Raw genomic sequence first — 24,697 nt, forward strand, 5'->3', positions numbered from 1 at the left:
GTGTCCCCCTCCGTTCTGCTGTCCCCCTCGATTCGATCCAACACAGACTCAGTCAGATCCAAAGTGAATGCCCTTTGCAGACAGGGACCGTAGTAATAGAGGTAGTGCCGCAGAAAAAAGAGGTCTTTGGTGCTAGCTGTCCTATTCCTACTGCTCCCAGTACCACCTTTTCAGGCACTGCCAGCCCACCTGGTTGCAGCTGCCCCTTTCACTAGCCCTCCTGGCTACTTCTCCACAGTCCTTCAAGACTGACTCTGCATCCATCCCAGACTGCTTGCACCCAGTCCCTTCAGGCATACCTCTCAGTCCTCTGACTGTATTACTGTAGCAGGGCGGCCCTTCTGCACAAAATCACATACCTGTACCTGATTTCGTGCATGGGGTCCTGGGTGCCCACTACGCTGGCGACCCACTCCTGCTGTGATTGGACACAGTGGGAGCCAATCAGCCGATTGGCTCCCGCTCCCACTCCCACCCGCCGATCATTCTGAGGAGAGGCAGAACGGCGGTCTGCCTATGTAAACAAGGCATATCGTCGTTCTGCCAGAGGGGAAAATGTAGATCTTGTGTTTCTGCTAAGCAAACATAGATCTCTGTTTTCCCCCAGTCAAAGCACCACCCCCACACTTAGCACCCCCTAGGGACACACTTAACCCTTCGATCACCCCTGATGTTAACCCCTTCCCTGCCAGTGTCACTAGTACAGTGACAGTGCATTTTTTTTAGCACTGATCACTGTAATAATGTCACTGGTCCCCAAAAAGTGTCAGTTAAAAGCACAAGAGAAAAGCGCCTCTGAGTGCAGGTATTTAATGAAGACATATAACATGTAATCCACACTTACAACGAAGTAAAGGATGACAAGCCAAGGAGGAGGAAGACTCCTGGATCAATGCATAATGTCCATGGCGCAGATCAGCAGTCCAGTGATCAAGTCATCCGCAAGGGAACCGGCCAGCTGAACTCGCCATAGATCTTGACAAACTGAGAAGCCGCTCGCTGGCGTGTGACGTCACAGGAGTATGGGAGATCCACAACGCGCATTCAGAGCATGCGCGAAGCTCACACTGGGCATGCGCGCTCCTTTGTCAAGTGTAAGGAGGACAGAAAAACAGGGGAAATAAAAAGCTCTGCAATTTGGGAGAAAAACCGCAACAGCTGATAGATTAACCATTAAGCATGCTTAACTTGATAAAGGAGCGCGCATGGCCAGTGTGAGCCTCGCGCATGCTCTGAAACGCGTTGTGGATCTCCCATACTCCTGTGACGTCACACGCCAGCGAGCGGCTTCTCAGTTTGTCAAGATCTACGGCAAGTTCAGCTGGCCGGTTCCCTTGCGGGTGACCGCGGCTGCCCCGATTCGATCACTGGACTGCTGATCCATGCTATGGACATTATGCATTGATCCAGGAGTCTTCCTCCCCCTTGGCTTGTCATCCTTTACTTCGATGTAAGTGTGGATTACAAGGTTTATGTCTTCATCAAATACCTGCACTCAGAGGCGCTTTTCTCTTGCGTTTTTCTCCTGCTTCTACAATAGAGCTGACTTTGTCTATATGAAAAGCCTTGCCCTCAGCGCTGGTTACACTACACAGATGCTATAACCTTCCCAGCTACATAGACTATTCTGTCATGGACATTTTTTAATTTTAATTATTAATATTATATTATCCCTAGTATCTTAGTTTTGTAGTTGAATTCATCCATATACTATTACCGATATCTGTCTTTTTATCATTTTATTATCCCTAGAATTTTGTATTTTAACTTCCTGTGCACTGACATATGTGTATACAAAAAGTGTCAGTTAGGTGTCCGATTTGTCTGCCACAATGTCGCAGTCCCGCTAAAATTCGCTGATCGCCGCCATTACTAATAAAAAAAAAAATCTATAAAAATTCCATAAAAATATCCCATAGTTTGTAGATGCTATAACTTTTGCCCAAACCAATCAAAAATGTGTAGCAGAATATATATTGACCTAAATTGATGAAGAAATTCGATTTTTTTAATTTTTTTATTGGATATATTTTATAGCAGAAAGTAAAAAAAAAATATATATTTTTTTTTAATTTTCAGTCTTTTTTATAGCGCAAAAAAATAAAAAATGCCACCAAAAGAAAGCTCTATTTGTTGGAAAAAAAGGACATCAATTTTATTTGGGTACAGCATCACACGACCGCACAATTGTCAGTTAAAGTAACACCTTGCCGTATTGCAAAAAATGGCCTGGTCAGGAAGGGGGTGAACCTTCCAGGGCTGAAGAGGTTAAGGTAAATCTAAAGTTGATTGTACAAAGATTGTATGGTCAGTGTGTACTGTGTATGGTGAGCTTAGCTTTAGTGAAATAAAAATATAGAACGCATAAAATGACAATTGTTTGCCTATTTTCAGAAACAGCTATGGTTGTCCAATTACCATTGTGCCCCCCCCCCAGGAGCATCTGCTTCCCTTCCTTCATTACAGGCATTTAAATTAGAATAATAATTATTATTATTATACAAAATTTATATAACAGTGTGTGCAGCATTTACAATATAAAGGGAGAGAGTGAAGTTAGAATACAATTCAATACAAGAGTGTTATGCCACGTACACACGGTTGGACTTTTCGACCGGACTTTTGACGGACTTCCGACAGACTTTCTAATGAACGGACTTGCCTACACACGATCACACCAAAGTATGGCAGATTCGTACGTGATGACGTACACCGGACTAAAATAAGGAAGTTGATAGCCAGTAGCCAATAGCTGCCCTTGCGTCGGTTTTTGTCCGTCGGACTAGCATACAGACGAGCGGATTTCTGAGTTACGACGTAAAGATTTGAAGCAAGTTCCAGATCTAAAGTCCGTCAGATTTGCAACTGGAAATGTCCGCTTAAGGTCCGGTGAAGCCCACACACGATCGGATTGTCCGCCGGCTTTGGTCCGTCGGCCCAGTCCGGTCGAAAAGTCCGACCGTGTGTACGCGGCATTAGAAGAGTGAAGTTAGAATAAAATTCAATACAAGAGTGTTAGAAGAGTGTTAGAAGGGCCCTGCTCGTGAGAGCTTACAATCTAATAGGGAAGAGTATGAAAGATCCGATTAGCAAAGCCAAGAACAGGTATTGTTGCAGCATGTTTAACTTCCTTCTATGTTATTAGAACCATACTTGGCCTACTTTGACCATTTATTTGGTCTTATATTGGAGAGCTTTTATTGCTTGACGAAAGACATTATCAGAAATTGCAATTTGTTTTCAGAATTTCAGAAATGAGATTTCACATAGCTTTCTGTTCCAGTAATTTCTGTAATTAGAAATTTGGTAGGTGTAAGCTTCACTTTCCCTAAAAGGCACTTCATTATACCTCCTGCAGCTGTTTCAGCACAGATAACCCAGACGCTCTGGCCTTTTAAAAATAGTATCAAGCTGCATGTCATCTGAGCTGTGTGCTGGAGACATGGCTGTGCAATGGCAACCATTCACGTGTTTTCACCCTATCCATGGTACGAATGTTCGCATCGACCCTACAGGAACACAAGCTACAAGAGTTGAAAGCTTTGCTAATGGGATCTGCTTCAGCCGAGACCCACTGGAACCTGGCCAGCTGTTTTTGGTCGAGATTGAGGAAAAAGAATGGGGGTGGTGCGGTCACCTAAGAGTTGGTTTGACAGCTCGAGATCCTCGCAGCCTGGAAGTTGTACCAGAATATTCACTGCCAGATCTTGTCAATCAAGGGGATAGCTGGGTATTCGCCATAACACGGAACCATAATAGAGTGGTGACCGAGGAAGGAGAAAATAGCCCTAGCTCAGGAAAAGGACTTCTATCGGACCCTTACCTAAAAGTGGGCAAGTATAAAATTTCTCGTGACAAGCTGGTAGCACGAAGTAGGCCGGGCCGGTTTAGCCACATTTTGGATGACTTGTACAAAACCAATGTGCTGCCACCTACAGCCCGCAGGAGCAGGATTGGGGTATTGTATGAACCACAGTCAGATGGAACTCGTCACATGCACACCATCATTAATGGGGAAGATATGGGTGCCAGTGTCCGTGGAATACCAGCCTCACAGCCGCTGTATGCCGTCATTGATGTCTTCGCCTCCACCAAGAGTGTCCGAGTGATCCAGTTAGAATACGGATGTATGTATCACATTCAACTATTAGCTGAACACATCCCCATGGGGGGAGGGGGGAATTCCCTATAAGGGAACGTGATGACTCTTTGACATTCAGAAGCAGCTCATACACTATGCATTAATACCCAGTTATGAATAGATTAAGAATAGTTTATTTAAGAATTTAAGAATAGTTTTAAGAATAGTTGTTGTCAAAAGTATAGGAAGCGGCACAATCATTTTATGAATTGATGGTTGGCCTAAGAGGATTTACAACATTTTGGAAAATCTCTTGTGATCAATTGTTGATTTTTGCTGATTCTGCCAATCTCCATGCATGCAACACACAAAAGCCTCACAAGCTAGGGCTCGTTGATTGCTTTGACATTGGAGAACATTCGGACATGCGTCCAACCATCTCCCAATGTCTTTCAGATCAGCTTCTGCACTAAACAGGAAAGCTTTGGTTGCCTGTGTATTGCGTGTAGACAAGGTACAAGAAGGGGGGACAGGATTGCATTTACCATGTTGTTGGCTGAGGGCCAGTGATTATAAGGGCAAAGTTTGAGTAGGCAGCAAAGTCCTATTATTTACAAATTGTATAAATTTTTCCCTAGTTTTGTCTCCATTTTCTCGCCACCACTGGACATTTGTGGCCAAATTTAGGAAGAGAATAGTAGAGGCAAAGGGGTGCAGGGGGAAGTCAGAAAGGCTTTTTATAGTTCAAGAAAAAATGATCTCTTCTTTCTCTTCTTTGGTGGTCTAGACATGTAAAAAGTATCTTTATATATACAGCAGATGCCATATTGCTTCCAATAGCTCTTTCTAGTGAACATTACACCAGGAGCAGTGATGGCTGATGTTTTGGGTTTTTTTGGGGGGGGGACAAACAATGCACCCCCTTCCCCCCCCAGTCGGTCATCAGCCCCGCACTTACCCCATCTAGGTCGCGGGCAGTGCTTCCTCCAGGCGGCGGCTTCCCCTGCATCTCCTCCCTCCTCTTCCTAGGTCACTTCTTCTCTCGGCCAATCGGCTGACGGGTCTCAAGATTCGCTTCCTGTTTGGCCGGGAGGAGAATCAGGAAGACAATATTAACTTGCTAATATTAATTCGCTATTGTCACACAACTGGGTGTGACAGGCTCTAATCATGTGCTTCTAAAAAAAAAAAAAAACATTGGAATCAATGCACCTGGCGCCCTGCATGTAGATTAGGGGCTGGGCGCATGGATTAGGGGGGCGGCGCCCCTGCGCCCCGTATGGATGGACCGCCACTGATCAGGAGATTTCTTATACCCACCATAAATTTTCTCCTGCGTGGTGAACATCACTGCTTTAAACATCTTCTGTATACTGGACCTACAGAGATACATACAGTAGTCAGGTTGCAAAAAAAAAAAAACTATCTAGTTTAACCAGGAGAAACAAAATACTACATATACAGAATCCTATACCCACAACTGATTCAGAGGAAGGCGGAAAAACCCCTATAAAGCATGGTCCAATTTGCGAACGGGAAAAAGTATTTTTATCCCCCGAAGGCAATCAGATATTCCCTAGATCAGTGTTTCTCAACTCCAGTCCTCAAGGCGCACCAACAGGTCATGTTTTCAGATTTCCACTATTTTGCACAGGTGATTTGATCAGTTTCTTTGCCTTAGTAATTACCACAGCCATTTCATCTGAGGGAAATCCTGAAAACATGACCTGTTGGTGCGCCTTGAGAACTGGAGTTGAGAAACACTGCCCTAGATTATAGTGGTTTTAAACCCTTACATATACCCAGTGAATTGACTGGCCTTCTACATAAGATGTACCTGTTTATCTGTTTAAAGTTTTCTTCATCGGTTTTAAGTCTAGAATATATAAAGCTTGCCTGAGCTGTCAAAAAAAGGGGGATGGGAGCTGAAATCATACTCTGCAGAGCTCAGTGAGGAGAGCTCTGAGAGCTGATTGGAGGAAAGTAATACATACCCCTCCACACAGCAAGCAGCACACAGGAATAGAGCGGAGGCTGTTTTTCTCTTGGTGTCAGGAAAACTTGTCAGAATTGATTCATGCAGATAGCAGAGGAATGAAACAGCAGCCAGAAATGACACTTAGTGGTCCTACAGAGTCAACACTAACGCGTTTCAGCCTATCAAGGCCTTACTCATAGTTAGTCTGACATAACCAACTAGACAGATATATAGCAAGCCAACCACCCCCCCCCCCCCACACACACACACACACACACACACAGCTGGGATCACAATTAATCATTTAACCATTAAGGTACTCTGCTGGAGAGAAAAGGCAAGCAATCATTCAATGTATCTGTCACTACAACAAACATAAAACACAACATATAATAACAAATATTGCATCAAAATAAAATAAATGAATGTATATATACTACATTCATAGTGGAATATCATTTAAGTCAGTTAAATAAAAAAACAGCTGCAGGAACCTAACATTTTTATGGGGGGTACAGTTGGATAACGTGCAGTTGGTTAACACACAGTTGATTAACTGCACGATATCCAAATGTACATTATCTACCTGTGCATTAACTAACTGTACGTTATCCAACTGTACCACCCCATGAAAATATTAGGTTCTTGCAGCTGTTTTTATTTAACCGCTTCAGCCCCAAGAGATTTTACCCCCTCCCTGACCAGAGCACTTTTTGCGATTCGGCACTGCGTCGCTTTAACTGACAATTGCGTGGTCATGCGACATTGCACCCAAACAAAATTAACGTCCCTTTTTTCTCACAAATAGAGCTTTCTTTTGGTGGTATTTGATCACCTCTGCGGTTTTTATTTTTTGCGCTATAAACAAAAAAGAAAACGAGAATTTTGAAAAAAAACGCAATATTTTTAACTTTTTGCTACAATAAATATCCCCCAAAAATATATTAAAAAACTATTTTTTTCCTCAGTTTAGGCCGATATGTATTCTTCTACATATTTTTGATAAAAAAAAATCGCAATAAGCGTATATTGATTGGTTTGCGCAAAAGTTATAGCGTCTACAAAATAGGGTATAGTTTTATGGCCTTTTTATTATTAATTTTTTTACTAGCAATGGCGGCGTTCTGCGATTTTTATCAGGACTGCGACATTATGGCGGACACATCGGACAATTTTTACACATTTTTGGGACCATTGGCATTTATACAGCGATCAGTGCTATAAAAATGCATTTATTGCTGTAAAAATGTCACTGGCAGGGAAGGGGTGAACACTAGGGGGCAATCAAGGGGTTAATTGTGTTCCCTAGTGTGTGTTCTAACTAAAGGGGGGAGGGGACTGTGTAGGGGAGATGACAGATCGCTGTTCATACTCTGTATGAACAGACGATCTGTCTCTTCTCCCCTCAGGGAACCGGTTCTCCATGTGTCAGCAGCGATCGCGGGAGCCCAGCAGGGATCGTGACCGCCGGGCACTAGCATCGGCTCCGGGGGCGAGCAGCCCCTAGTGGCCACAGGGCGAAGCGACGTAACATAACGTTGTTTCGCCCAGCCGTGCCATTCTGCTGAAGTACAACTGCGGCAGCTGGTCAGCAAGTGTTTAACTGACTTAACTGATATTCCACTATGAATGTAGTATATATGTTTTTGGTTTTTTTGGGTTTTTTTGTATGCAATATTTGTTATTATATGTTTTATTTAGTATGGTGACAGATGCATTGAATGATAGCTTGCCTTTTCTCTCCAGCAGTGATACTAAAAGTCTTGTTTTTTTTAGTTAAAAATAACAAACATGTCATACTTACCTGCCCTGTGTAGTAGTTTTGCACAGAGCAGCCCCAGTTCTCCTTTTCATGGGTCCCTCTTTGGTGCTCTTGGCCCCTCCCTCCTGTTGAGTGCCCCCACCGCATGCAGCTTCCTATGGAGGCATCCGAGCCGAGCTGCAGCTCTGTGTGTCCATTCAGACATGGAGCAGCAGCCTGGCCCCGCCCCCCCATCACTCCAGCCCGCACCACAACCATCCCCCCCCATTCATCAGCTCACTCACCCTGTGCTGACAAGTGGAGGCGGCAGCGGTTCCCCCCTCAGTCACCTCCGTGTCCCGGCTCCGTCGGTCAGGCTTCCCATGCGTGCCCCAGACGACGTCAGAGTGTGACGAAACGTACGTCGGACGTGCTGACGTGCTGCATCGACCGTCTGCAGGACGGGTGTTCGCTTTTAGCCGGCCGGCTCTTTATGCTTTTGTACATCTACAACATTGTAAGTGCGTTTTTAATTTCCTTTAATAAATATTCAACCAGGATTACGCTATGTTGCTCTCCTTTTTCCTTGGGGCATCTCTTGTGAGAACAACCCCTAGCTAGGAGTTCATTATCCCCACATTAGAGGGATTGCTTGGTACCTGGTGGACAGCGGGCTTATCTCAAGGTTACGAAGTGGTGTGTTGGTGTCTCCATTCCATGAAAGGCCCCGACCGGGTTAAGGTCACAAGCTCCCCTATGCTTGCCGTTTGGTAAGCGCGCATTTTTTACCAGTATCACAGTGGTGCGGTGAAGGATTCATCCACTTTTTACATGCATTCCTGCCTCTAGACCGGGGCCTGTGCCTATGTCTCTCCACTTCACCTCACTCATTTGGATTTTGATCACGAATTAGGACTGTTATCAAAAATAATAATGCTAATATGAACTTTTGATATCAATTATTTTAATTTTCGGTTTATTTATTTATCTTATATATATTGGTTCACGTATACTTATATTGGCTTAATCTATAAGCTTATAACACTCACAGCGCTGCTCCTTATATTGATTCCCATGCGTCTCCTCAGTCGTACGTCTCCTCCCTCCTCATAGGCCAATAGGATGACTTCTCCTTTCGGCCAAATGGGAAAATGGTCTCACAACCCGCTTCCTGATTGGCCAGGAGGAGAATCAGTGTGATAATAGCGAATATTCAGTCGCTATTGTCACACAACTGGGTGGGCTTTGCGTGCAGTGCTCTGCGCCCGGAGTCCACCCTTTTTTGAAGCCCATTAAAACCTCTGGCTCACGTGCTTCAAAAAAATAAAAACCCTCATTGGAATCCACATGTTCGGCACCCCGCATGTAGATTGGGGTGCCGGAAACATGGATGGGGGGGCGGCACCCGTGCACCCCTAATGAACGGGCCGCCACTGCTTGATGCAGTCACACAACACATTTTCCAGTACTCTAAGTACGGCACATTCCACTGGTTCCCCAATTTCCATTATACAGACGTGTTGTCTACTTCCTATACGTGTAAAAACTTTGTAGCTTGAGACTGATGTGATTAGCTCAGTGCTCTCAGTTCTCAGTGTCAGCACTATATAAATGAGTCATACAAATATATGCTTTGTCATAAAAGTACCGAAGGCTTTCAGCATTTAACACCTAATATGTTGTTTTAAGAGGAAATGACTAGTCTATAGATGTTCCTGCATGCACTGGTAGCTGAGCCTTCTGTGAATCACACTGTGCATACACATGAAGTAAGCGATTTAAATTACTTTTAACCACCAGGTCCAATTGCAAAAGCAAATTAATGGATCAAGACCATCAATGAAAAACATTATTGATTGTTCCATTGCTTTGATAGAAACTGCTGGTGGTAGTTTGTCTTATAATCTCTTCAGTCTTCTCTGCAACTAAAATCAGTCAGACGTTTTATAGTTGTTTCAGACTCCTCTGTGACTCCAGCAACTATTCTTTCCATTAACGGGAGATCTTCGAGGGTGCAGACTACCAATGAACTCGGTGTTAAGCTATTCCCCCAAAGTAGTTGTAAAGGAAGGTTTTTTCTCTTAATGCATTCTATGCATTAAAATAAAAAAACCTTCCGTATACAGCAGCCCCCCCTCAGCCCCCCCAACACTTACCCGAGACCCCTCTCTATCAAGAAATGTCCAGGAGTGCCTTGGCCATCTGGGACTCTCCGTCCTGATTGACTGAGAAACAGCAGCGGCGCCATTGGCTCTTGCTGCTGTCAATCAAAGTCAGTTAGCCAATCAGGAGAGAGAGGGGACGGGGCCGACCCGCAGCTCTGTGTCTGAATGGACACAGGCATCTGCGGCTCAGCTTGGGTGCCCCCATAGCAAGCTGCTTGCTGTAGGGGCACTTGACAGGAAGGAGGGGCCAGGAGCACAGAAGAGGGACCCGAGAAGAGGAGGATCTGGGCTGCTCTGGGCAAAACCACTACACAGAGCAGGTGTCAGGGCTGGGCTCAGCCCTTCCTTCTCTGAGCTGGCTGCTCAGCTGTCAGCTAATTGCCAGCTCCCATCTCTCTCCACAGTTACCCAACTGTTGTTGATTCTGCTCGTCAGTCCTGCCTACTTAAAGCCGTCCAGCTCACTTGATCTCTGCCTTCACCTTTGTCAACATCACAGAGACTTTCTCCTCCGTTCCTGTTAAAGACTTGCTCGGCTGACGGTCCTTCTGACTCCTGATCCTGCATGCTATACTACTTTGTTTATCTCTGGCTCTCTGACATTTGCTTGGCTGACTACCCGATCCGGTTACTGAACTCTGGCTTGTTTTGACTATGTTTACTGTTTACCTTACTATTGTTATTATTATTATTATTATTAAACAAGTGCGATTTAACTATACTTCTGTCTTGGTCTGATTCATAGTTCCTGATAGTAGGAGAAGGCCATGAATTCAGAAGATGCAGTCAATCCACTTGTTGGTAATATTTTTTCCAGATTGGATGTGCAAGATCACCGCATGGATCAGTTTGCCATAGTGTTACAAACGCTCCTGAGTCGAACAGCTCACCTGGAAACTCCCACTGTGGCTGCTCCGGTACAACCTGAGTTGCAGGCCGTCCCTGCTGCTGTGCCAGTCTCTGTGCAGGCACCCGCCTCGAGTATTACTATTATTAAGAGGTATGTCTGGTTCCGCTCCGCTTCCCCAGCGATTTGGGGGCGATCCAGTTCAATGCAGAGGGTTTCTCAACCAGGTTGAGATTTACTTTGAGATGCCGACCCAGGCGTTTCCCGCGGACAGAAGCAAAGTAGGTTTCGTGATATCTTTACTTTCTGAGAGAGCCCTGGCCTGGGCAAACCCTCTATGGGAGATGCAAAAACCTGTTGTCTTGAGTTACCCTGAGTTTGTGGCCTCCTTTAAAAGGGTATTTGACGTTCCCGCATGCTCCGCTTCTGCTGCCAAGTGTCTCATGTCCATCAAACAGAGTACGAGAACTGTTGCCGACTACACCATTGAATTCCGTACTCTGGCAGCAGAGGTTGCTTGGAACAATGAGGCCCTCGTGGCTGCTTTTTCTCATGGTCTCTCGGATTCCATCAAGGATGAGATAGCAGCCTGAGATATACCCACTGAGCTGGAGAGGTTGATCACGTTTGCCATCCTCACTGACTCCAGACTCAGAGAAATACTGTCTTTTAAGGAGCGCTTGCGGAAGCCTCCTGTACGTTTGCCTCCGAGCTTTGCAGTCCCACGCGTGCCTTCCTCACCTCCCTACCTTCTGGTACCGAGTCGGCCAGTGAAGATGAACCCATGCACTTGGGCTTCACGCGTCTCTCTGCGGATGAGAGAGCCTTTAGGAGGACAGACCTTAGGTGGCATTGTTTCGTCCCCAGTTATCCAGAAGGATAAGCCCCTGGTTTCGGTCACCCTTTCTTGGGCTGAGTTGTCCATCGAGATACAGGCTCTAATCAACTCTGGGGCTGCAGGCCTGTTCATTGGTGCTGCCTTTGTATTGCAGCACTCGATTCGGCTGCAGCTGCATGACACTCCACTTGCCATTGGCTCTTGAGAGGAGACCTCTACAGCCTGCCCATGTGACTCATAACTCATGAGAGGGTTCCGTTGTCCATGGCTGTAGGGGCTCTTCACCATGAGATAATCCAATTCCAAGTTATTTCCTCACCTAGGTTTCCGCTGGTTATTGGTTATCCTTGATTACAGAGGCACAACCCCTCTCTGTGCTGAGGTTCTCTCCTGGTCACCACAATGCAGTGAGACATGCTTCCAGAAGGTAGCCAAGGTCCTGTGCACCTCTTCACTCTCCTCCCTGCCGGAGGAATACCGCGGTTTTAGCGATGTCTTTGACAAAGGTCAAGCCGGTAGTTTGCCTCCACACCGGCCTTACGATTGCGCAATTGACCTTCAACCTAGTGCCATACCCCCTCGTGGCCGGGTTTACCCTTTGTCGGTCTTGGAGGATAAGGCCATGGAGGAGCATGTTGCAGATGCACTTTCTTGAGATTTCATCCGCAAATCCTCGTCTCCTGCTGGTGCTGGTTTCTTCTTTGTGAAGAAGAAGAGCGGTGAACTGAGACCTTGTATTGATTATAGGGTTCTCAATCGTTTCACGATTAAGAATGCCTACCCGATTCTGTTGATTACAGAGTTATTTAATCGCCTCAAGGGAGCAACGGTTTTCATGAAGCTTGACTTAAGAGGGGCATACAATCTCATGCGGATTAAGGAGGGCGACGAGTGGAAAACTGCGTTTTATACCAGAACAGGCCATTATGAGTACCTCGTAATGCCTTTCGGCCTTTGTAACGCCCCGGCAGTTTTCCAGGAATTTATTAACAATGTCCTCCGAGATTTGTTGCAGTTACGTGTGGTGGTTTATCTCAATGATATCCTCATATTTTCCTAGTCCCTGGAGAGCCACCACACAGATGTCTGTCATGTGCTTCAGAAGCTAAGAGAAAACAATCTCTATTGTAAACTGGAGAAGTGCGAGTTCCATCATGAATAGGTTAAATTCCTGGGCTATGTCATTTCCACTGCTGCTTTTTCGACGGACCTAGGGAAACTTTTGGCAGTCCTACAGTGGCCCCGACCTGTGGGTTTACGTCCTCTGCAGCGTTTCCTGGGCTTTGCCAACTATTATTGGAAATTTATTCGTAACTTCTCGTCTCTGGTCAAGCCCCTGACTGATATGACCAGAAAGAACGGTAACCCACAGAGTTGGTCTCCGGAGTCCATTAAGGCCTTTGAGAGTCTCAAGGCTGCCTTTGTTTCTGCTCCTGTGTTGGCACATCCTGATCCTATGTTGCCTTTTATCCTAGAAGTTGATGCTTCTGAGACTGGAGTTGGCGCCCTTCTGTCTCAACGTCCTAACTCCGAGAGCGATATGCATCCGTGTGGCTACTTTTCCAAGAAATTGTCACCTGCAGAGTGCAATTACGAGATTGGTGACAAAGAGCTGTTGGTGATCATTTAAGCCCTGAAAGAATGGAGACATCTCCTTGAAGGTAACATTGTGCCGGTTCTCATTCTTACTGACCATAAGAATCTCACATTCTTGTCTGAGGCTAAGCGCCTCTCTCCCAGAAGGGCGCGATGGGCTCTTTTCTTGTCGAGTTTTAATTACATTGTCTCATTCTTACCTAGTACTAAGAATGTAAGGGCTGACGCCTTGTCACAACAATTTTCCTCCACTTCCAGGTTGGAGTCGGTTCCGGTTCCTGTGATTCCTCCTGATCGTATTCTGGCTACGGTTCGCACCAGTCTTACTTCTCCTTTGGGTGACAAAATTCTTGCTGCTCAGGTCCATGCTCCTCCTGAGAAACCTTGTGACCGCTGCTTTGTCCCAGAGAGTCTCCGTACTGCCTTGCTCCAGACTTACCATTTTCTCAAGGCAGCTGGCCACCCTGGGAAGAATCAACTCGTTGTTGGGCAATTTCCCAACAATTCTGGTGGCCTAGTCTACGTGCTGATGTAACTGCCTTCGTAGCTGCCTGTTCCATGTGTGCTCTGAGTAAAACTCCACAACACCTTCAAGTGGGCCTCCTACAACCCATACCCAATGGAGAGAGGCCCTGGACCCACCTGTCTATGGATTTTATTGTGGAGTTACCCAACTCCCAGGGCAACACTGTTATCCTTATGGTGGTTGACCGGTTCTCAAAGATGTGTCATTGTATTCCACTTAAGAAGTTGCCCACTTCTAAAGAACTGGCTTCCATTTTTGCTCGGGAGATCTTTTGCTTACATGGGCTAGCCAAGGTGATCGTCTCGGACAGGGGTAGTCAGTTTGTCTCCCAGTTCTGGCGAGCCTTTTGTGCACAGTTGGGAATTCAGCTTGCTTTTTTCCTCTGCGTATCACCCGCAGTCTAATGGGGCCGCAGCCAATCAGTCCTTGGAGCAATTCCTACGTTGCTATATTTCTGACCATCATAACAACTGGTCAGACCTATTACCATGGGCAGAGTTTGCTCACAACAGTGCCTTGAATTCTGCTTCCCAATTGTCTCCGTTTATGGCGAATTATGGTTTCCAACCTTCCATGTTGCTTGACTCGTTTGTTCCGCAGAGTATTCCTGCGTTAGAGGAGCATCTCCGTGGTCTTTGTTCCACTTGGGCACAAGTTCAGGAGGCTTTGCAACATGCTAACGATAGGTACAGACTCCATGCTGACCGCAGACGCTTGCCTGCGCCTTCCTACCAGGTTGGGGACAGAGTCTGGCTGTCGTCTCACAACCTCCAACATTGTGTTCCTTCTCTGAAGTTCGCACCTCGGTTTATTAGGCCTTTCCGTATCCTTCGCAGAATTAACCCAGTGGCTTACGCCTTGCACCTTCCTCCTAGTATGCGCATCTCAAATGTGTTTCATGTCTCCTTATTGAAGCCTTTGGTCTGCAACCGCTTTACCACCTCGGTGCCATGTCCTCACCCTATACAGGTCGAGAACCATGAGGAGCATGAAGTACAATTCATCGTTGACTCCTGTAGGTTCCGTGGGCACATACAGTACCTGGTGCATTGGAAGGGCTACGGTCCGGAGGAACGCTCTTGGGTCTCATCCTCGGATGTACATGCCCCTGTCCTCCTCCGTGATTTCCATAGACATTTCCCCTCAAGCCCGGTGGTCCTCCGAGGGGGAGAGGTCGTTGAGGAGGGGGTACTATCAGGGTTGGGCTCAGCCCTTCCTTCTCTGAGCTGGCCGCTCAGCTGTCGGCTAATTGCCAGCTCCCATCTCTCTCCACAGTTACCCAGCTGTTGTTGATTCTGCTCGTCAGTCCTGCCTACTTAAAGCCGTCCAGCTCACTTGATCTCTGCCTTTGCCTTTGTCAACATCACAGAGACTTTCTCCTGCATTCCTGTTGAAGACTTGCTCGGCTGACGTTCCTTCTGGCTCCTGATCCTGCTTGCTGTACTACTACTTTTATCTCTGGCTCTCTGACATTTGCTTGGCTGACTACCCGATCCAGTTACTGAACTCTGGCTTGTTTTGACTACATTTACTCTGTTTACCTTCTTCTTCTTATTATTATTAATAAACAAGTGTGATTTAACTATACTTCTGTCTCAGTCTGATTCATGGTAGCGGGTAAGTATAACATGTTTGTTATTTTTTAAGAAAAAAACAAGACTTTAGTATCACTTTAAGGTCATCACAGAGGACAAGGGGGCACTCTTTGCATCTGGAGGAAAAGAGATTTGATCTCCAAGTATGAAAGGCTTCTTCACAGTAAGAGCTGTGAAAATGTGGAATAGACTCCCTCAAGAGCTGGTTCTGGCCAGCTCAGTAGATTGCTTTGAAAAAGGCCTGGATTCTTTTCTAAATGTATAGAATATGGGTAATAGTAATAATCGGGTAATAATATTTATAGGTAAAGCTGATCCAGGGAATATCAGATTTCCTGTTGGGAGATCAGAAAGGAATATTTTTCCCCAGCTGGAGCAAATTGGATCATGATTTATTGTTTTTTGGGGTTTTTTTTGCGTTCCTCTGGATCAACTGTGGGTATAGGATTGGATATATGGAGGTTTTTAACCAGATTACCTATGTAACTATGTAACCAAGGAAAATGTATCAGTCAGGAATGGGCATTAAGCCCCCATTCACATTGACTGTGGCTTTGAAATCGTGCAACTTCATCTGAAATGACATGATTTCAAAGCCACATGTCAGTGCGACTTCGGGTGCAACTTGGAAGACATCTGTGCAGCTTGATGCACAGTTGACCATTCAAATCACACCCGAAATCGCCAAAAGTAGTGCATGTACTACTTTTTCAAATCGATGCGGCACCGCAAAGCCGGCTCGCTCCAATTTGAACAGTGCAATTGCTGTTGTCAAATCGCAGGACAAGTCACTCTAATGTCAATGGGGGCTTACAAAACTTGATTCTCAACTCACACATAGTTATAATAGTGCAGCTGTGTGTGTGGTGTTGGTATTTACTTGCATTCTCTCCAGAGGCGGCTCTAGACTTTGTGAGCCTTAGCCAAAACTTAGACATGAGGCCCCACTCACATCCATAATAAAAAAAATAATTCAAGCAATAAAAAAATAACCATGTCCCCCCACAGCACTGCCGGCTTCCCTCCTCTTCTCTCCCGCTGACTGCTGTGGGAGATCTGCAGGAAAAGGGACTGGTAAATATGTCATTTACCAGCCCCTTCCTTTTCTAAATGAACACAGTGAGTGTGTGACTTTGTTTGCTCTGCATCGGTTTATGAATGGAGAGGAGCCTCTGTCTCCTGTTCATTCGTCTGCAGTGCAGCTGAGGCTGCAGAGAAAGGGGGTTCGGGAATGTGTTTTCTCAGTCGTCCCTTTCTCTGTCTAATAGTATGTACATGAGAGGGGTGCAGAGTGTATGGTGATGGGTAGTATGTATGAGAGGGGCGCAGAGTGTATGGTGGGGGGTAGTATGTACATGAGAAGGGTGCAGAATGTATAGTGGGTAGTATGTACATGAGAGGGGTGCAGAGTGTATGGTGATGGGTAGTATGACACGAGAGGGGCACAGAGTGTATGGTGGGGGGTAGTATGTACATAAAGGGTTGCGGAGTGTATAGTGGGGGGGGGGTAGTATGACATGAGAGGGGCGCAGAGTTTATGGTGGGGGGTAGTATGTACATGAGAGGGGTGCGGAGTGTATAGTGGGGGGTAGTATGACATGAGAGGGGCGCAGAGTGTATGGTGGGGGGTAGTATGTACGTGAGTGGGGTGCGGAGTGTATGGTGGGGGGGTAGTATGTACATGAGAGGTGTGCGGAGTGTATAGGGGGGTAGGATGTACATGAGAGGGGTGCGGAACGTATGGTTGGGGGTAGTATGTACAAGAGAGGGGTGTGGAGTGTATGGTTGGGGGTAGTATGTACATGACAGGGGTGAGGAGTGTATGGTTGGGGGTAGTATGTACATGAGAGGGGTGTGGAGTGTATGGCAGTGGGTAGTATGTACATGAGAGGGGTGCATATGGTAGAAAAGTGGTATATGGTGTGAATGAGCCCTGATTTATTGCTACATCACTGCAGAGGCCACCTTGCAGTGGCATGCATAGAGCAACTGAAGTTAGCAGCACAGAACCAGAACTAGCCTCCCAGCCTGCTGCAGACACTGCTCTCACCGCCCCCTCCCACATTACAAGTCCCTGCACACACATGTCCCTGGACACACAAGTCCCTGCACACACATGTCCCTGCACACACATGTCCCTGCACACACAAGTTCTTGCACACACAAGTCCCTGCCAGCTCACCTCCCTCAACACCGCAGAACAAACTCCTCCCCTGCATGTGCATGCATCATGCATACATTGCATCCCTCCTGGGTTCAGCAGCAGCTGGCAGCTTTCCCTTCGTATATTTCCGCATGAACTATCGTGACCGGCTCTCAAAAGCTGTGTACTAATGATCAGATTATCGGACGATCGCTGTGAAAACTGTATTTTTCATCCTGTTTTCTCATCGTGTGTACCAAGCATAAGGCTTGTGACAGGGAGAGAAGCACTGACAGCTGGGGGATTGTGGCAGGGAGATGTTCATTATCAGATGGAGATTGTGGCTGGGAGAGGAGCACTATCACCTGGTTGAGGTGCACTGTCAGCTAAGGATTGTGGCAGGTAAAGGTGAACTTTCAACTAAGGATTGTAGCATGAAGAGGTGCACTGTGCACTGTTGTGGTAGGGAGAAGTGCATTGTCAGATGGAGATTGTGGCTGGGAGAGGAGCACTATCACCTGGGGACTGTAGTAGCTAGAACAGGAGCACTCTCAGCTAGGGGGTTGTGGCAGGGAGATGTGCACTGTCAGATGGAGATTGTGGCTAGGAGAGAAGCACTGTCACCTGAGGGGTTGTGACTGGGGGAGGGGAACTGTCAGCTAGGGGTTTGTGGTTGGGAAAAGAGCACCGTTAGCTGGGGGATTGTGGTTGGGAGAGGAGCACTGTCACCTGGGGAATTGTGGCTGGGAGAGGAGCACTGTCATCTGAGGGGTTGTGGCTGGGAGAGGGACACTGTCAGCTGGGGGATTGTGGTTGGGAGAGGGACACTGCCATCTGAGGGGTTGTGGCTGGGAGAGGGACACTGACAGCTGAGGGTTTGTGTTTGGGAAAAGAGCACTGTCAGATGGGGAATTGTGCTTGGGAGAGAAGCACTGTCACCTGGGGAATTGTGGTTGGGAAAGAAGCACTGTCACCTGGGGAATTGTGCTTGGGAGAGAAGCAATGTTACCTGGGGAATTGTGATTGGGAGAGAAGCACTGTCACCTGGGAAATTGTTGTTGGGAGAGAAGCACTGTCACCTCAGGAATTGTGGTTGGGAATGAAGCACTGTCACCTGGGGGATTGCAGCTGGGAGAGGGACACTGTCAGCTGAGGGTTTGTGGTTGGGAAAAGAGCACTGTCAGCTGGGGGATTGTGGTTGGGAGAGGGACACTGCCATCTGAGGGGTTGTGGCTGGGAGAGGGACACTGTCAGCTGAGGGTTTGTGTTTGGGAAAAGAGCACTGTCAGATGGAGAATTGTGCTTGGGAGAGAAGCACTGTCACCTGGGGAATTGTGCTTGGGAGAGAAGCACTGTCACCTGGGGAATTGTTCTTGGGAGAGAAGCACTGTCACCTGGGAAATTGTGGTTGGGAGAGAAGCACTGTCACCTGGGGAATTGTGGTTGGGAATGAAGCACTGTCACCTGGCTGTGAGGGGAGCACTGTCATTTGAGGGGTTGTGGCTGGGAGAGGGGCACTGTCAGCTAGGGATTTGTGGTTGGGAAAAGAGCACTGTCAGCTGGGGGATTGTGGTTGGGAGAGGAGCACTGACAGATGGGGGATTGTGGCTGGGAGAGGGGTGTGACGTGAGTCACTTTGGGAGGGGGCTTGTGGAACCCAGCTTACCTTGGAGAGCTCTGGAAACTCCTTGTCCAGCTCCCCCACCCCCACCTATGTGTAAGTTACCCTGTGTCTATTAGGGGCACAGGGTGACCGAGAACCCCGGTCTGATCTGCACTAATCAGACTCACCATACAACCACACCGGACTCAGCATTTCCTTTTACCCCCCATTATCCAGGGTTCTATATGTGTGGTTTGTGTTGAAGGCAGTGGCGGCCTGTCCATAGGGGGCGCCTGGGCGCCGCCCCCCCCACCCCCCCACCCCCCAGGCAGCAAAAAAAAAAAATACAAAAAAAAAAAAAAAAATTTTTAATACTGGCCCTTTAAAAAAAAAAAAAAAGGAAAAAAAAGGTCCTTAAGTGCACTGTGTTCGGACGCCGGATACAGTGCGACACCGGACACAGTGCACTTATAGGAAGCGCCACGTCTATGCAATCACGAGATTGCAGACGTGGCGCTGCATTTGCGGGCGTTTAGCCCGCCTTGTGGCGTTTTCTGATGCGCCAAGTAGCTTCCGCTCGGCCATAGCAATACATACTACAGGCGCCGGGCGGAAGCTACTTGGCACTTCAGATTTGATTGACATCTGCCCTGAGTCAGATGTCACTTCCTGGTTCTCTCTCTCATTGCGCCCGAGAGAGGAAGCAGGAAGAATGCTGGTGCCAGTGTGAGGAGGAGGACACCGCAGGAGACCCAAGGTAAGTACCGCTGTGTGGAGAATCGGGGGGACACCTGCTGAGGGGGGGCTCTGATGGGGGACACCTGCTGTGGGGGGGCTCTGATGGGGACACCTGCTGTGGGGGGGCTCTGATGGGGGACACCTGCTGTGGGGGGCTCTGATGGGGGACACCTGCTGTGGGGGGCTCTGATGGGGGACACCTGCTGTGGGGGGCTTTAATAGGGGACACCTGCTGTGGGGGGCTCTGATGGGGGACTCTGATGGGGGACACCTGCTGTGGGGGGGCTCTGATGGGGACACCTGCTGTTGGGGGCTCTGATGGGGGACACCTGCTGTGGGGGACTCTGATGGGGACACCTGCTGTGGGGGGGCTCTGATGGGGACACCTGCTGTGGGGGGGCTCTGATGGGGGACACCTGCTGTGGGGGGACTCTGATGGGGGACACCTGCTGTGGGGGGCTCTGATGGGGGACACCTGCTGTGGGGGGCTCTGATGGGGGACACCTGCTGTGGGGGGCTTTAATAGGGGACACCTGCTGTGGGGGGCTCTGATGGGGGACTCTGATGGGGGACACCTGCTGTGGGGGGACTTTGATGGGGACACCTGCTGTGGGGGGACTCTGATGGGGGACACCTGCTGTGGGGGGGCTCTGATGGGGGACACCTGCTGTGGGGGGCTCTGATGGGGGACACCTGCTGTGGGGGGGTTCTGATGGGGACACCTGCTGTGGGTGGCTCTGATGGGGACACCTGCTGTGGGGGGGCTCTGATGGGGACACCTGCTGTGGGGGGTTCTGATGGGGACACCTGCTGTGGGGGGTTCTGATGGGGACACCTGCTGTGGGGGGCTCTGATGGGGACACCTGCTGTTGGGGGCTCTGATGGGGGACACCTGCTGTGGGGGACTCTGATGGGAACACCTGCTGTGGGGGGCTCTGATGGGGACACCTGCTGTGGGGGGGCTCTGATGGGGACACCTGCTGTGGGGGGGCTCTGATGGGGGACACCTGCTGTGGGGGGGCTCTGATGGGGGACACCTGCTATGGGGGGCTCTGATGGGGGACACCTGCTGTGGGGGGCTCTGATGGGGGACACATGCTGTGGGGGGCTTTAATAGGGGACACCTGCTGTGGGGGACTCTGATGGGGACACCTGCTGTGGGGGGACTCTGATGGGGACACCTGCTGTGGGGGGACTCTGCTGGAGACACCCTGCTGTGGGGGGCTCTAAAGGGGACACCTGCTGTTGGGGGCTCTGATGGGGACACCTGCTGTGGGGGAACTCTGATGGGGACACCTGCTGTTGGGGGGCTCTGATGGGGACACCTGCTGTGGGGGGCTCTGATGGGGACACCTGCTGTGGGGGGCTCTGATGGGGGACACCTGCTGTGGGGGGCTCTGATGGGGGACACCTGCTGTGGGGGGACTCTGATGGGGGACACCTGCTGTGGGGGGACTCCGATGGGGGACACCTGCTGTGGGGGGCTTTGATAGGGGACACCTGCTGTGGGGGGCTCTGATGGGGGACTCTGATGGGGGACACCTGCTGTGGGGGGACTCTGATGGAGACACCCTGCTGTGGGGGGCTCTGATGGGGACACATGCTGTGGGGGGACACTGATGACAACTCTGATGTAAGGGGACAGAGGCTGTATTTGGCGGGGGGGGCAGAGGCTGCATTTTGGGGGGGGGGACAGAGGCTGCATTTGGGGGGGAACAGAGGCTGCATTTGGATTTGGGGGGGAGACAGAGGCTGCATTTGGATTTGGGGGGGAGACAGAGGCTGCATTTGGATTTGGGGGGGAGACAGAGGCTGCATTTGATGTGACACAGGCTGCATGTAAGAAGGGACTGCTGGGGACACCTGATGGCATCTGGTTGTAGGCGACGTGGCTAGTGACACACTCAGGGCTCCCACTGATTCAGCATTATGGTGAGTTGAATGATTTCATTTTATATTACAATGTAATAATAGTAATAATGAGCTTCAATCATCCTGACACCATAACAACCATGGTGCCAGGATGATTGAAGCGCTAACACCAGGTGTTTGGAGTATCTTTATCTGCTGATTGTTAAACTTTGTAGAATACACATTTCTTTTGTTGTGTAGTATCTAGGCCTGCTGTCCCTCCATCCCTCTCTCCATCCCTCGTTCATCTCAGACGCTAACCACACCACCTTAGAGCCACGCCCACTATTTCGCTGAAACCACGCCCATTTTCACCAAGTGGGAGGGGTCAAAAAGGAAGGGCGGGGTCTGGCGCCCCCCCATCCTAAAACTTCACCAGCCGCCACTGGTTGAAGGACTGAAGGGGCTCTTTCACTTGGGACATTAATATTTCTGAACAATATCCCTCAAGAATACATGAAGATAAAATCCACCTTTTGTCAGAGACCATTGCTAGATGGTTTGAGGTGGGGTGGGGGTTGCTATGTGTTTGTTAAGTGCCTATATTCCATTGTTCTATTGTGTCTGTCTGCCTTGGGAGAAAAGTATTATTGGGATGTATATGTGTATGTGGATTAGCTGTGAGGAGGGAGGGGGGAATTCCTCCAACAGCTCTCCCTGCTGATAGGACAGTGTACTGATGGGAAGTTTGAATATACCTGTGTGTCTGTTACTGAATGTAGTTTACCCCACCCTCTGTCATTATGCAAAGAAGAAGGAATGTCCCCTAAGTGTATATCTCTGTGTGCCTTTGTTTAAATAAACAGTTCTTATTCTGGTGTACTCCAAAACTGGTGTCACCTGGTTCTGGGGGTAACTATAGCCAGGCTTGCGGGTCTCGTGTTTCAGAACTTGGGAAGCAGTTTCTTGGCGGAGATACCCAACAGTGTGTCCGGAGTCCGTCACAAGGGGCACTGTCATCGGAGGGGTTGTGGCTGGGAGAGGGTCACTTTTAGCTGGGGGTTTGTGGTTGGGAAAAGAGCACTGTCAGCTGGGGGATTGTGGTTGGGAGAGAAGCACTGTCAGCTGGGGGTTGTGGCTGTCAGAGGAGCTCTGTTAGTTGGGGGTTGTGGTTGAGGAGTACTATCACCTGGGGGAATATAGGTTTGAAACATGCACTGCCAGCTAAGGATTGTGGCAGAGAGCAGCTTACTGTCAGCTGGAGGCGGAGAGAGAAGCACTGTCACCTTGGGGTATTGGCAATATCAGGTGCCCTTAACAAGGTGGCATCCAGGTTCATGTGCCTACTGTGACTTATGAAGAACTTAAATTGTTACAGATACTCATTGGTGATTGGTTCTTTTTAAATATGTTGATGGGGTTAGAAGGAAACCACAAATCAAAGAAATGTGAGGAGGGAATTTAATAACAATGCCTGCCTGTCTGTACATAGATGCGCATACCTCCAACTTTTTGAGATGGGAACGAGAGACACCCATTGGCAAAAGTATGTAGGCATAGGACACACCCCCTCAAAGGAGAAATATACAAAAAAAATATTAGTTAAACTTACAAGTGCTTTTCTACCACTACTATTCCTTTATAATGGCTTTTGACCTTTACAAATGCAGCAATATAGAAATTGGATGAACGGTTTAGCACTGGGATACACTTTTTGAAAGCTAAAAAGTGCATTTTATATACATCTATATAGATTAGACCAAAATGAGGGACAAATGAGAAGTTATGCATGTGTACATGAATGTGAAGGATGCAAAGCAAAGACACGTGCTGAAAATGTGTGAAGAGTATTTAGTGGCTTGTCATGCTAGAGAATTCAGTAATTAATCAATCTGCTGCCTATGTAAAGGTGTACTTGTAGTCTTCTTTTCTTTTCTTTTTTTTTTTAGCATTAAGTTATATACTTTGCATAATGATTTCAGACGTCTTTTTTTGTTTTCTAGTTCCATCCCTGCAGACATTGTGCCGCCTTATCATCCAGAAACATATGATGCGCAGACTCGACATTGATCAGTTAGACCTGCCACAGTTACTGAAGAACTTCTGCAAATTTGAGTGAAATATGTAGACATTTTATACTGATGATCGGATGTAGAACTACATGGGAAGAACATGTTCCTTGCTTGGAGCTCACATAGGCCATTGCTCTGTTTTGTAACCCAATAAACATAATTTGAGGCGATACTGGCAGTATTAATATTCTGCAATTGTTTCATCAAGAGATCATTGTACTACAATAAGGATCAGGTGTATGCTGAAATATTGGCCTTTGCAACATGGAAACAACCCACAGGAACATGCCTACTGCAAACCGCTCACTCCAATTTTCACTACAGTAACTAGAGCTATGTCACAGTTAGAAAATGTTTAAACTTTTTTTTCAAAACGGTCTTTTTCCAATTCTCCATGAATCACTTTAACTGAACCTGTATCTCACCCATGCAACACAAAGCAACAGGGATATTTAACTGTCTTCCCCATTTGCACACACTAGCCTTTCCTTTGCTCCTCCGACACTCTGTTTGGCCACCAGGAGCAAGAAAAATACCTGGTATTTAAAGTCAAAGTTTATTCTTCTTATATTTTAGCTTCCCTGGTTCTCTCCCCCCCCCCCCCCCCCCCTCTCGTGAACATGTTAATAAAATTCTTTCAAAATTGTACCAGCAATCAGAGGTTCCTGTGGGACCTGGTGGGGTCCAGGCTGGAACAATCTGCTCTCAGTGACATTTGGCATCCAGCACTAAGCCCAGGAGTTGAAATGATCAGTTCCTGGACTTCTGATCTTGCACTTTGCTCCTTAGCAGCACTTGTAGCATATCAATGTAAACACAAGGCTTCCACTTTTTGTTTGTGTTAGGAGTGTAGTGACATCACATTCACAAGTGATATTGCAGCCCTTCCAATGAACATGGACACTGGGAAGGAGTTGTTGCAGC

The 24,697-nt window shown here is 47.8% G+C and overlaps 1 protein-coding gene across 1 annotated transcript; it reads left to right on the top strand.

The window, feature by feature from the left end:
• The first annotated feature begins 3,405 nt into the window (after nucleotides 1–3,405).
• On the top strand, nucleotides 3,406–24,004 carry NEURL2 (neuralized E3 ubiquitin protein ligase 2). Its single transcript, XM_073606274.1, has 2 exons — nucleotides 3,406–4,127; nucleotides 23,705–24,004. Exons 1-2 carry the CDS (start codon nucleotides 3,416–3,418, stop codon nucleotides 23,818–23,820), a joined length of 828 nt encoding a protein of 275 aa, XP_073462375.1. The 5' UTR covers nucleotides 3,406–3,415; the 3' UTR covers nucleotides 23,821–24,004.
• The last annotated feature ends 693 nt before the right edge of the window (nucleotides 24,005–24,697 follow it).

Source organism: Aquarana catesbeiana, linkage group LG12 (genome assembly GCF_042186555.1).
Source record: "Aquarana catesbeiana isolate 2022-GZ linkage group LG12, ASM4218655v1, whole genome shotgun sequence".
Classification (NCBI taxonomy): Eukaryota; Metazoa; Chordata; class Amphibia; order Anura; family Ranidae; genus Aquarana; species Aquarana catesbeiana.

What these genes read in the sequence shown, in the direction of transcription:
- NEURL2 (XM_073606274.1), top strand. Translation starts at nt 3,416, where the DNA reads ATGTCATCTGAGCTGTGTGCTGGAGACATGGCTGTGCAATGGCAACCA. An exon ending in GATCCAGTTAGAATACGGAT is followed by an intron (nt 4,128 to 23,704) that starts GTATGTATCACA and finishes TTTGTTTTCTAG; the next exon opens with TTCCATCCCTGCAGACATTG.